The sequence below is a fragment of the Hydra vulgaris genome, chromosome 08 (genome assembly GCF_038396675.1).
Source record: "Hydra vulgaris chromosome 08, alternate assembly HydraT2T_AEP".
NCBI classification, from domain to species: domain Eukaryota; kingdom Metazoa; phylum Cnidaria; class Hydrozoa; order Anthoathecata; family Hydridae; genus Hydra; species Hydra vulgaris.
In genome coordinates, this window is record NC_088927.1 from 25,644,959 (window position 1) to 25,659,373 (window position 14,415).

Below are 14,415 nucleotides of genomic sequence, written 5' to 3' on the forward strand. Positions count from 1 at the left end.
AGAAAATTTTCTCCGAGTTATGGAGAAAATATTCGTCGTTATAACTAAATAAACTCTGTAGCATGAGTGAACACTTTATAATTGCAAATCTTGCAATAAAATTCAAAAAAAAACTTTATTTATATGATACAGTTTCTTTTGTTAAACACACAAGCATTTTTTAATGTAAATAAAATCTTATTGCCTTTGTTATTTACTAATTTAGCTTGTAAGAGATGTTTCTTAATAAAAAAATTGTCTTTTGAGCTCATTTTTTCTAAAGAAAAATAATTGTTTCTTAAGCTCATCGTCTTCTTTAAAAAATAAGCGATATTGTCTCTAGAGCTAATTGTCTTCAAAAAATAAATAACGTCTTTTAAGCTCATTGTCTTCTTTTTAAAAAAAATATAGTCATGCAGCCATTTCCTTTAAAAAATGAAACTGTGAAAACTTGTGATAATATTTTAACGTGAAACTATAATATTTTTTTAATTTAGTAAAGGTTTTTTTAAATATATCAATCGATTTTATGTTTTTGCATATTTTTGTCAAGAGTCGAGTTCCAGATATGTGGTCCCCAACAAATAATTGAAAAATTAGATGGCCTTAGTCGTAACAACTACTATTTTAGGATCTTCATTGATATTTGTGATTGATTAACAAGAAAATTATAAAGAAAAATTTTGAAATTATTTTATCTTGAACATAATTAACAAGTTATGGTAAGTAGTTTTCAATCATTTAAAACTTAATCAATTTCCTTGAATTACGGTTTGGTTATTTTCTAATTGTTTGCACCCTTAACTAACAGACTTACTTGCGTATTATTTAACTAACAGACTTACTTGCGTATTACTTAACTAACAGACTTACTTGCGTATATTACTTAGAGTATTTTTTTTAATAATAAATATTACTTTACCAGACAATGTTACAAAAGCTAATAAATGAAATGTAATAATCTTTAAATACATTTTATTTAAAACAAATTTAATTAAAATGATGGTATAGTATGTAAACTTATCCTCTTTCTTATAATAATTTACAATATTTCTAGGGGTTATATATACCCTCGTTATTCAAGTAAATATAAAAAAACCGTTAAAAAAACAAACAAATAATAAAACTTCAATGCATGTGTTCTTGCGTCTTAAAAAAGAAAAGTAAGGTTTCCAAAACGACGATGTGACGTAATCACCGTGGTCTTCATTCAAACCGCCTTCACCCGGAGAACACTGGTGAAACTGTATTTCCAAGGACTTTCTCACTTTTCTCTTAAAATAGTCTTCCTCTACTTTAACAGTGTTGTGTGTTGTTATTATTCCAGCCAAAGGCACCATGGCAATTTCTGGAATGCCCCGCTACGGCCGAATTTTTCCATTTTCCCTCAAAAGTATGTTTTTGATGTTGGCAAATGCGAGTTGAAACCTTGAGTTTTGTTTCACCTACATAGAGCTTTCCACACGAACACTCCAGTTTGTAGACTCCTGGTTAAGAGTTGTTGGGAAGTCGAGGCTTGTTTTTTTGAGTTATTAATTGTTGAAGGTTTTTTGGTGATTTAAAAACTGGAGTATAGCCTACACTTTTAAATATCTGTTTTAATTGATTACTTAATTTTGGTACCCATGGTAGAGAAATATAATTTGGTTCTAGTTTATTGATGTTATTGTTGTTGTTTTGTTGATTATTTTGCTTATTGTTTTTTATTTTTTTGACAATGTTTTGAAGTATTTTTTTGTTATAACCATTTTCTGTAAACATTTCTGTTAGAAACTTTAATTCATGATTTATGTGTTCTTTACTGCATAATGCAAAAGCTCTTTGGATAAAACCTTTAAATACACCATAAATTATTTTTGGATCGTGACAAGAATGCGGCTTTATTTGCACATTAGTAATTGCATCTTTGCGATAGATATTAAAAAGATATGTTCCGGATTTGTTATTTGTTATTGAGAGATCGAGAAAATTTATTGCGTGTGAATCACTTTCTTTTTCAATTGTATATTTGATATTTGTGTGTTGATTATTTAACAAGTCGAGAAAACGTTCTGATTCTGCCTCATTAATAAAACTGGAATGGATATCATCTACATACCTTTTAAATGATTTTACACATATTGGTGGTGTAAGATATTGTGCCTGTAGTAACGCTTTTTCTTCATAATGTTGTAGAAAACTCTCTGCCATTACTACCATTAATGATAAACCTATAGGACCAGCATCTTCCAATGTGTGTATGTTGTTTTCATGTAAAAAATAACAATTTGACAAACACAAATCTAAAAGTATTTTTATTTCTGAAAAAGATAATTTTGATTTAAAGACAGGACTGTTACGGAGTTGTTCTAATAAAATATCGATTGATTCTTTAACTGGTATTGAAGGGTAAAGATTAAAAATATCGAAGGAAACTTGAAATTCACCAGGATCGATATACCATGATTGAGCACATTCAACAAACTGTTTTGAATTTCGAAGTTTTGTTTTGTTAAGATTGGAGGTAGGTTGGATGAGATTTACTAAATAATTTGATAATTTATATGTAGGTGATCCTATTGTGCTTACTATAATTCGCATTAGGTAGTTATTAGTTGGTTTGTGTACTTTGATGACACCATATAATCGTGGAGGAGTGGCTTCACTTGGATAAATTGATCTATATTCATTTTTTGTAAACTTTGTTTTCAGATTTCGTAAAGTATTCTGAACTTTGCGAAGGAGTTTTTGAGTTGGATCATAGTTTATGATTTTAGATTTTCCGAGTTGTTCTTCAATTTTTTTAAGAGCATCGGTTTTATTAATTCGAACAAAGCCTGATCCTTTATCGAACGGATAAATACTAATTGTGTTGCTAGACTTAAGTTCTTTGAGAGCTTTAAACTGATCCTTATCTAAATTTGTACAAACCGGTTTATGAATTTTCAAAACTCGAAGTACATCTTGTCTAAGTTTATTTGCATCAGTATTTTTGTTTGAATATTTTAACTGTTTTTTAACTGTTTTTGAATATTTTAATATGTTTTGTTATGAACAGAAAAATTCTGACGTTATCTAATTTTCTCCAATTAAAACGTTCGTCAAAAATTGCTGTATGTAAACTATATAAATAATATTGCGCTAATATTATTTGCTTCACGGTAATCGCTTTGGATAGCTCTAAATAAAAGTTCCCAATGTATAGTTATCGTTATTTAAACCGTTGAAAATTTGTTTGATAAAATCAATTACATGTAGTAATCCGTAATTCCACACTCCGTGGAATAAATTATTTGAAAACCGAATTGTTTTTGATAATAGTAATTATTTTTTTACAACTTGTTTATAGTCAGTTGTCACGCATATGTTTGTCAGCTGTCGCGGAATCTTGCCATTAGTTATTTCTGCAGTAGTTCTTCACACTTTTTAAAGTTGAAAATGCACTTTCTCATCTACAATTTATAATAGCAGCAGAGAGAAGCAACCTTAGACCAACATTGACATTAGAAAATTCGGTTTCAAGTTTCTTTAATCAAACAATCAGAAGTAAATCTAGATAATTTGGTTTTCCGGTCTCACCGGTATCGATTTTAATTGAAGTGGGAATAAAGCCCCAGTAATAAAGACATTCATTTGAAAAATAAACTTTCGCATTGTTTGGGTAGATTTATTAAAGTTGTTGGGGTGTTATGTGATTGCGACAGAATCCATATCTTAAAGATAAACAAGCAATCCAAAACCAGAGAAAAGCAAGGTATAAAACTTGACTTCGCTTTTCAAGCTCAGGAAAAAGTGTATCCGTGATGGTATTAACCTCAGCAATTATATATTATTATAGAACTTAGTGCGTCATTTTGGCGTTTGCGCGCTTATTTTCAAAACTTGATCTAATCTAAAGATCATACCAGCTACCCAGCGACTTCTCATATATATATATATATATATATATATATATATATATATATATATATATATATATATATATATATATATATATATATAAATATATATATATATAAATATATATATATATGTATACAAATATAACATATATATGTATACAAATATAACATATATATGTATACAAATATAACATATATATGTATACAAAACAAATACACATAAAATATATACAAAAATAAATATACGTATGATTTCTCATACGTATATTTTATATATATATATATATATATATATATATATATATATATATATATATATATATATGTATATATATATATATATATATATATATATATATATATATATATATATATATATAAACAAATATACGTTTGATTTCTCATAGGTATATATATATATATGTATATAAATATATATATATATATATATATAAATATATATATATGTATATATATATATATATATATATATATATATATATATATATATAAGTGTATATGTATATATATATATATGTACATATATATGTATATATAAAGATATATATACATACATATATATATATATATATATATATATATATATATATATATATATATATATATATAAACAAATATACGTTTGATTTCTCATAGGTATATATATATATATATATATATATATATATATATATATATATGTATATAAATATATATATGTATATAAATATACATATATATATGTATATATATATATATATATGTACATATGTATGTCTATATAAATATATATATACATATATATATATATATATATATATATATATATATATATATATATATATATATATATATATATATATATATATATATATATATATATATATATATGAGAAATCATACGAATATTTGTTTTTGTTTTATTACCGAGCATTTATTATTCAAATTATCCATATATTCGCTAAATTTATGACTTTTGTTGTGAAATTAAGAAAGCATTTGGAGTATACAAATACATTTTTTCTAATATAATAAAAAAAGTTTTTTGCTTAAAAACATTGTACATTGCCTGCTACTTTAATTAGTTACGTATTTGTAGGTAAGTTTCCTTGACATTCTTCCATCCCCCTGCGCCTGCCATTTCCCAAAATAAATGGCAAACCATTACACTTCATGTTCTTTTACTAAAGTTTCTTATGAATTTATTTTTAAATAAGAACAAATTAATATAAAGCCACTATATTGATTTAAAATTTGAAATTTACATTTTTGATTTTGAATTTTAAAATTCAAAATAAAAATTTAAGTAACTGAGCATGTATTGATATGAGTTATCAGAAACACAAGATTTTGTGCAAAAACAGGTTAAGATCTTCTAAAAAGATTTTTTATATTATCGATTACATATACCTGCTATTTCTGGTATGTGTTGATTCGGCTTTATGATATTTTGTATTTACCTGAAATAAAATCATGGTCACTAAAACACATTTTCATCTCAATATCGACACCAATCCATCAAACTGTTATACTCTGTAATACAAATAATGCGCGCTCATTTATACTATTTATAAAGTTATATTGGTAATGCTATTTTAATAAAAACCTATATGGTTTAGGAACGCAACTTCCTAAACCATATAGGTTTTTAAAATAATTAAATATTTAAAGTGTTGCAAGATATCCAACGCAACGGTTGGATATCTTGCAACACTTTAAATATTTTCAATCAAATTTGCCAAATGGAATTTCAAAAAAGATGGTTATTCTATATTGTTCTCCAAAGTCAAACTTAAAGGTTGGTAGGTGTCAATTAGTTAAATGTGAAAATATCATGGCGAAAATAAAACATCTATGGATTAAAGCAGGGTTTCCAGTTATTAGCGACGTAAATATTCAAAAAACTTTAAAAAATCTTGAGCAAAAATATTCTAATTTATTAAAGAAACTAAAAACAAGATATTAAAAAAACAAATAGGATTTGAAAATTTTGTTAAACTTATTTTTGGATAGGAATTCCAGAACTAAAATCAAAGATTTATAATTCTTAGAAGATCAAGAAGGTCCAATATTATATCATTTGGGTCCTCTTGACACTAAATATACTAAGAAAGTAATTCGATTATGTTTTTGTTGTGAGAATTTGCATAGTGTAAGTTTTATTTTCTTAAATGTTTAGGCAGTTTTACGTCAGATCTTAAATGAAATGATTTTCTCAAGATAGATGTACTATTGAGTTACTTTACTATATGAAGTGAAGCATTAGAAAAAAAATATTGATTTAACTATCTTTTGTTTTTGGACTTACACTATGTTGATTCACATCCACACATTTAATTTTTAAATAATATACACTTTATAGTTTGATAAATTTATTAAATATGCCTAACTTTGTGTTTTTGTCACTCTAAAAACTTATAACTAATAAATTTATTTTTATATAAGGTAAAATCATTAAATATAAAGAAGTGCAAAAATGCAATGAAAAATGGATCACTGAGTAAAACCTTCAAATTTTACGAAGAAGACAACTAGCAGTAATGATGAACTAAGTTCAGATAACTTTTCTGATTCTGACTTTGAACCAAGCGAATGGATAAAAAGAAAAAATAAACCAAGCAGTACGAAAATTCGGGCCAATATTTCTAAAGATATTTTTTCCGGAAATGTTGCTTTAATGGCAACTGTTAATAACATCTTTCTTAAGATTCTGTAGAGAATTACAACGGCGGTTGTTCAAGCTGTAGGAGTAAACTTGAACGCCAACAAATCAAGTCTTTCAACTAAACTTGAACGCCATCAAATCAAGTCTTTCAACTGCAGCTAGAAGAATGAAAAGAGAAAATAAAGAAATTTCAAACATTGCTAAAAAAGATATTAAAACAAAAGCACGTTAATCTTCTTTTGCATGAGTAATTCATTTTGGAAAAACTATATTTGAGACAATTAAAGGAAAAGTGCGAGAGACTAGCTATACTAGTAAATATTAAAATGCAAACGACTAGCTGTACTAGTAAATATTAATGGCGAATCATACTTGTTGGGTGTGCCTTCTTTACCATCCTTTTCAGGAGACAATCAATATAAAGAAATAATGCAGTTGCTAGATGAATATGGTGTTAAATCAAATGTTGATGGATTGTGCTTTGACACAACAGCAACAAATACTGACATTACGAAAGGGACTGTTAATAGAATTACCTATGATTTAGTTAAATACATTCTCCAGCTTGCTTGCAGGCACCATGTTATAGAGTTTAGAATAAGTCATTTTCAGAACCATGTTACTCATGAAGAAAAGGTAGGAACCAGAAAATCTTTTTTTCAAAAGATTGAGAAATAAGTTTGACAATCCAGAATTTCATTACAATCCTGAAAACATATTAAAGTTTGAATGATCATTAAAGGCTGGTACTGTTGTCGAAAAAGCAGCAACAGACGCACTCAAGTATTGCAAAAAATGCATTAAAAAAAAAAATTGCTAGAAAAGAACTAGCAGAGCTTGTAATTATTAATTTATCGAAATCAGGAATTCCTAAAATAAAAAACCAGATGTAGTTTTATTCTCCATGGTGTTTGCAAAGCCACAATCCTATTAAAGCCCCAAACCTTGATATTACCGCTCTGCATCAAATGACTCTGTATAAAGATGTTTGCCAAGTAAAAGAATGTGTACATAAAGTCATTGACTCAATATTAAAACACTCTTGGTACTTAGACTCAACTTTAATACCTCTTTTGCTTCTAGATTATAAAGTTCCTGATGAAGATAAAACACTAATCGCCAAAATCAATTTTATCTTACAAAATGCCATTTTTAAAGGCATCTGATTACAAAATTGAAAATAAGCCGAAAGTGGATATCAAAGAGACAATCAACCTAGATAGCACAACGGCTAGTAATCCACCAAAATTGGCGGTGTTAGTTAACGAGTTTTCCAACTATTTTTGCAGTAAATTGGTTTACAGAAGAGAGAATACGCGATTGATTGTCACTTGAAAATAAGCTGAAAACCTACTTTCTATATATTTGCACCAATTTTAACGAGATGAGTATTTTTCGTTTATTATTTATAAACTAAATAATAAACGAGAAACGCTCTATGAAAAGGTTGTAATGATAAAGTTTATTTCGGTATAAGTGAAACCACTTTTAAATTAAGATATGCCAACCATCTCAAATCTTTCAATGCACCTAAATATAAAAATGACACTGAACTTTCCAAAGGAATATGGAACCTAAAATCGAAAAATATAAAACCTGTTGTTACATGGAAAATAATAGCCCGATGCCAGCCCTACAACCAAGCATCAAAACTTTGTAATCTTTGTCTCCGCGAGAAATTTTTTATATTATCATATAAAGGAGAAAACTTACTTAATAAAAGATATGAAATCATATCAAAGTGTCGGCATTCAAAAATATTTTTACTATCCTTATTTGACACCGGGGACTAAATACCTTTGGCGTCTTTTTGTTTTTGTTTTGTTTTGTTTTTGTAACGTCAGAACTCGTTCCACCGTAATTTTAATTTGTAATTTTTTAAACGGTTTTTAAATGACGAAATACACAATGGCTGATGATTGCCGAAGGGCATGAAACTCAGAGTTCCATCAAAAGTTGTTTTTATTCATTTTAAGTAAATAAATATATATACATATATATATATATATATATATATATATATATATATATATATATATATTATATATATATATATATATATGTATATATATATATATATATATACAAATATATATATATATAAATATATATATATATAAATATATAAATATATTTATATATATATATATATATATAAATATATATATATATATATATATATATATATATATATATATATATATGTATATATATATATATATATATATATATATATATATATATATATATATATTTTTATTATATTAAATCACAGCAGTCAAGTTTTTTTGTTTTCTTGTTTTCAAGTTATATTGTTTAAACGGCAAACTAATATGCATCTTCTGAATTCCTGACATATATATATATATATATATATATATATATATATAATAGTTTACAGTATTTGTTTTCAGATTTTTGAATTTTTTTCTTTCTTCTTTTTTTTTTCTTTTTATTTGTTTTGATATTTTTTGTTTTCAATTTTTTACACTAAAAAAACATGAACTTTGTTTTATTGAATTTTTATTTTGCTTTAAAAATTGAAGTGTTTTTTTGAGAGGTCAGCCAACATTTCTTGTTGGCTGACCTCTCAAAACGCCTTGGCCCCGCTGCGACTGCCTATGCTAGACATGAGTCCTGCCCCTTTCTTTTTTTAACCAAAGTTCATCAAAGGAAAGTTCTAATTGTCCATACAGTTGAACTCTTTTAATTCGAACTCCTGTAATTCTCTTTATTAAGTCCATTTAAATTAAAAATTTTCGTTTCCTTCAAGGTTTAATATTTAGAAATAAAGTCTTATAATTCGAAAACTCTTATTATTCGAACATATTTTGAGACCCCTTGAGGATTAGAATTACTATTATGTATTAAATACTATTATTAGGTTTAAAATTTTCAATTCGGAAAAATTTCCAAAAAAATTCAAAAAATTTTGAAAATTTTCAAAAAAAGATGAGTTATTTTATAATTAATGGGTTAAATTTTATTCTTATTTAAACAGTTGCTATGAACAATTTTATAGCAAAATATTGTAAAGTAGAATATAAAAATTTTAGAAAGTTCTCTTTGAAAAACACTTTTTTTGATATTTTGTTGAGTTTTTTTGTTATAATTTTAAGGTGCAACTATTATAGTTTGTTTTCAAAATTTTTTAAAACTGTTTGATTAATTTTTTGGTCAGCATAGTAATGTTCATTGCCTTAGCAAGGCTTATTTTAGGCTTAACATAATTTGTAACCCTATCTCTAAAAATAAAGAACTAATGATTTCGAGGTCATAAATTCCATCGCTATTTTAAATAAGCGCTTTTAAGACTTGGATCTTACTTGCCACGACCTTGCTAGGGCACTTTTGACTTTATAAATCAATAAATTAAAAAATGAGGGGGGGGGGGTTATTTCGGAAAAAAAAACGATTGTTTTCTTAAAAGTAAAAAAAAACAACAACATGGAACTGGATATCATCAAATCATTACCATCATTTGATTATTGTCCGTCATTGCAATTGTCAGCATTATTTAGTCATTGATCATCATTGCAATTAGTCAATGATTTTCAATTGACTTCTTGTAAAATTTAAAGAAAATTGGCAACTAATTGTTTGTTTATTTTTCTTACAGCTGAGATTAACTATACAGTTGAGATTAAATATACAGTTGAGATTAACTATACAGTTGAGATTAACTATACAGTTGAGATTAACTATACAGTTGAGATTAAATAAACTGAAAAATAATCGTTGATGTTTGTTTTTATACCACTTTGAATTTTAGCGCTCATACAATTATTAACTATAATATTATCGATAATAGATGTAGTTTTTTGTAACACGTGTTGGCCTGTTAATCATAAGGAAAGCGCTATACTGCAAAAGTCTATTTATAAAACGCATAATGTTTCTATAGAACGTTGATTTAATTACTATAGTTCAGGAGTCTCTTTTTTTTCCTATATAAAATATTTTTTTTGCAATAATTTTTTATCAGTTTTATTTTTTTATTATTATATTTTATGATTAGTTAAAAGTTAGAGAAATTGTAAAAGATAAAAAAATTAGTTTGTCTTTTAAAAAATTTCAAAAGTAAAAGTAGTTTTAGCATTTTTTATTTTAGAAAAATTAAATCTGATGCTTATCAAAGTTTTGAAAAATACCTATCCGCAACAACATCGTATTTGGAATAAATTCTACTGCATTAAGTCCATCAGTTGTTTTGCAATGTATTTTAAGACAATAAAAATAGAGTATAAAAAAAACTATATAAAAATATCTTTGTTTAATTATAAAGAAATGTTTATTGTCTATGGTTTAAACTTGATTGAGCACTTTAACTCTTAAATAGAATATTGAAAGATTAGGTTCAACAGGATTTCGTAACCTTTTTATTCTAAAAATGTTGCTGATGAGTATGTAAGCAATCAGAGCATCTTATTTCTGATATTTGTGTGGCTTCTTACAAGAATCACTAAATATGTTCAGTTAGCTGTGCAATTTATAATTTTTTCAGATTATATTATCTTAGTATGATAGTATAATCTAAAAAATATAGCTTCGTGAAGGGTATAGTAAATGTTTTTGACGTTAATGAAAATAGTACTTCAGATTTTTATTTAAATAGTGGTGTGCAACGCAATCAAATCATAATTGAAGAGTCGCAAGAATCAAACTACACCTTAAAATTGGTTTTAGAGAATATTAATAAACAAATTGTAATGTTTTCAGCCGTTGTTTTTTATGTTCTTAATTACATTTTAAAACATTTCGTTAATATTCCATAAAAATTACAGAACCATGAACAGTTTCTTTATTAGTGCTAAAAAGCTATGCCTATATATAACTATATAAGTTGTTATGCATGAAATAACATTTATCGCATTTTTGTAATCTTTTTTTTTATCAAATAACCATGGCCTACTTTATTTATACGGCCGGATATTTTGCATTTTGAAGAAAAAAATAGAAGGCCAATTTTAAAATCGTAATGTTTCAAAATCTAAATACATTTTGAACATTTTCAAAATTATTTTACTTTCTAAATTAAAAAAGTCCACTAAAGTTGTATATATTTATAATTTTAGATATTAAACGAACATTTATTAAGAAATAAATAAAAAGAGTCTTTATTTTAAAATTTAATGAGTCACTTTGAAATCTCGCAGTTAAAACAAAGTGTTATCCATCATTAAGTAAGTCCTCGATCAATAAGGCATGACTGTTAAGTGTTCTTATTAGTGCTGCAGCTGTCTGAACACTTAAAGTAAACTTCTCACAGTTTGGTATCTTTTGTGATTGTCAAGCTTCAATCCAATGTGCCATTTCCCTAAGAAATTCAGGTTTTTTATTACCAGAAACGACTGCATTACCTAAAATATTACATGTTGAATATTGTTATTTAGAATTTGATAAAACCCAACACTTGTTAAATAATGTAAGAAAATCTGCACTACTTTTAAGATCAGGAAAATATGAGTGAATCGCTGCAGATGTAGTTTCATCAAAAATTGCAAGTGCTAAAGAAACATTTTGTTTAAAATTGCCAAGATGTAATACTTTCATTGTTATTTTTGGTGCTTTACGCAAGCCAGCATCAAGAGCGATGTCTTTTTCATAAATATTATGGAAGGTGCTCCATTTAATTTCTCCCCACATACAATTATAGGATCTTTAAATCCATTAAAGTTAAAATCTGGAAATAAAAATCTTTTGCAATTTAACAAATTATTTCTGATGTTTTTAATAAGATATACAACATCAAAAGAAAGGTAAATTTTTTTTAGATAGTAAATAAAAAACAAACCTTCGGCTTGTTGATTTGATGCACAAAGAATTTTTTTAAAACAAGAAACATTAGAGGAATGGTTGTCACACACAATAACTCTAACATTAAATTCACATTCAGTTAAAATACGAAGATATTCAAAAATTTCTTCTTTCAACCATTCAGCATTGATTTTTTTTTCAGAAGACGTTTTAATCACATATGGAATGTTTTGTTTCAGGTCAACTATCATAAAACAAACTATTCCCTTATACATTTCTCCAGACTCATCACTACCAATCATCTCTCCAGCAAAATACTCCTCACATTTTTGCAAGTACATTTCATCAAAAATCAAGCAAATGTCTTGAGATATCCTACCTTCTAATTTTAAACGTTTTGCACAACTTAGAGCATCAATATTTCCACTAGTTATTTTTTTAAGTAATGATAATGATGGTAAAGGCAATTCTTCACGCAAAAGTTGGTATGACTGCATAAAAGTATATCGTAATATTAGTGAGTATTTTATAATATTGGCTGAATAAATAGGTTTTTTCATATTATTAATTTGCTGTAATTCAGTCAATACAGATGAAAATTGTTCGGCTTGTGATTTAATGTAGGTAGGAAAATTATGAAGCATACTTTTACAAGATAAACGACAATCTTTTCCTTGACGAAACCACTGAGGCAATGGCAGAGGTGAACCTTTGTAAAATAATTTAACATGCATCTCATTGTTTACACGAATGCACTCTGTAACTTCTGGAATAGATAAAGTACTATGACTCAATTTATAAAAAATTACATGATCATGATACTTCAAGAATGAAAAACCATCTGGAGCAAGACTTTCAGTAATATCGTCAAAGCTACTAATCAAATCATTTAATAAAAACTGTTCATATTGATCTGGCTGAAATATTCTTTTAGTTGGTGATTTTCTTAACGAATTAGAAGATTTTATAAGTTGTGATGAATCTTCTTCAATCAAATTTGTGCAATCAAAATTAGTTGGAAAAGGCTTTAGTTTTTTTATTAATCCAAAACGTTGATTTGTGTTACCTTTCTTAAAATATTTTTTTTCAAAGTGTTTGATGCATATAACGGAAGAATTAGTAGGTGTCCAATCTTTACTATTTACAAATTTAATCCAATTTTTTTTTAACTCTTCATTTTTTTGGAAACGAAAATATTACTGTAGATACTTCACCATAATTATGATAATTTGAACGACAATTTACAACGCAACATTTGTTAACCATCTTTTTGAACTTTCAAAGCTGCTTCTTTAAAAACACTTTTCGAGAATACTGGCCTTCTATTTTTTTCTTCAAAATGCAAAATATCCGGCCGTATAAATAAAGTAGGCCATGAAGTAACTAAATGCAGTGTTAGTGTATTCTGATTTAAAAAAGAATAACTTATACTTAGTGATCGACCGAAACCAAAATTTGAGCCGAAACCGAAAGTACCGAAATTTCGGTTCAGTGAAGCCGTAGCCGAAACCGAAACCGAAATTTCAGCCTTAACCGAACCCGAAATTTCGGTCGAAATTTGTAAAAGAATGTTTAAAATCCTTAACCTTTTATGATCACCGAATTAAAGCAAAAAAAGCTATTTTACATATTTCTAAGCATTCACCATGAAACATAGTTTAGATTTATAATATGTCAAGACATTTCAATAATTTAAGGTAATAATTGAAGTATTTTTTCTGTGTTATACATTTTTTTTCCTGTTTCTGGCAAAAGTTTGTTTCTTTCATTTGAAAGAATGTCTCCAGCAATTAAAAACAACCTTTTTACTTCGGTAGATGTTGGTGGAGGTCTAAAGAATCTCTTTGCTACTTTTGCGAAACCAAACTTTGTTTTTAATGTTGTTTTCTAATATAAATCTATGAAACTTCAGACCTTCTTCGGAGTTTGAATCAATTTTTGAGATATTGTCAACCCAACCAGGCATTGCAAATTGCAACATTTCCGCCCTCTGCCGTTTTGTTCTGGTGTCAAATAAGGGTATTGTTCTTTTTTTAATTGTAATAGACTCAACTTGATTTGAAGTTGGTATATTTTCAGAACTGCCGGTAGTTATGAATATTGCTTTTTCAGTTAGAAGATTTTTTAGAGTAA

The 14,415-nt window shown here is 26.6% G+C and overlaps 1 protein-coding gene across 1 annotated transcript; it reads right to left on the reverse strand.

The window, feature by feature from the left end:
• Positions 1-1,470: 1,470 nt before the first annotated feature.
• LOC136083162 (uncharacterized) lies at positions 1,471-6,922 on the reverse strand. The gene is made up of 2 exons (XM_065802568.1): positions 6,898-6,922; positions 1,471-2,978 (listed from the first exon to the last, which is right to left on the reverse strand). The coding sequence occupies exons 1-2, from the start codon at positions 6,920-6,922 to the stop codon at positions 1,471-1,473; spliced, it is 1,533 nt and encodes a 510-aa protein (XP_065658640.1).
• Between the last annotated feature and the right edge of the window lie 7,493 nt (positions 6,923-14,415).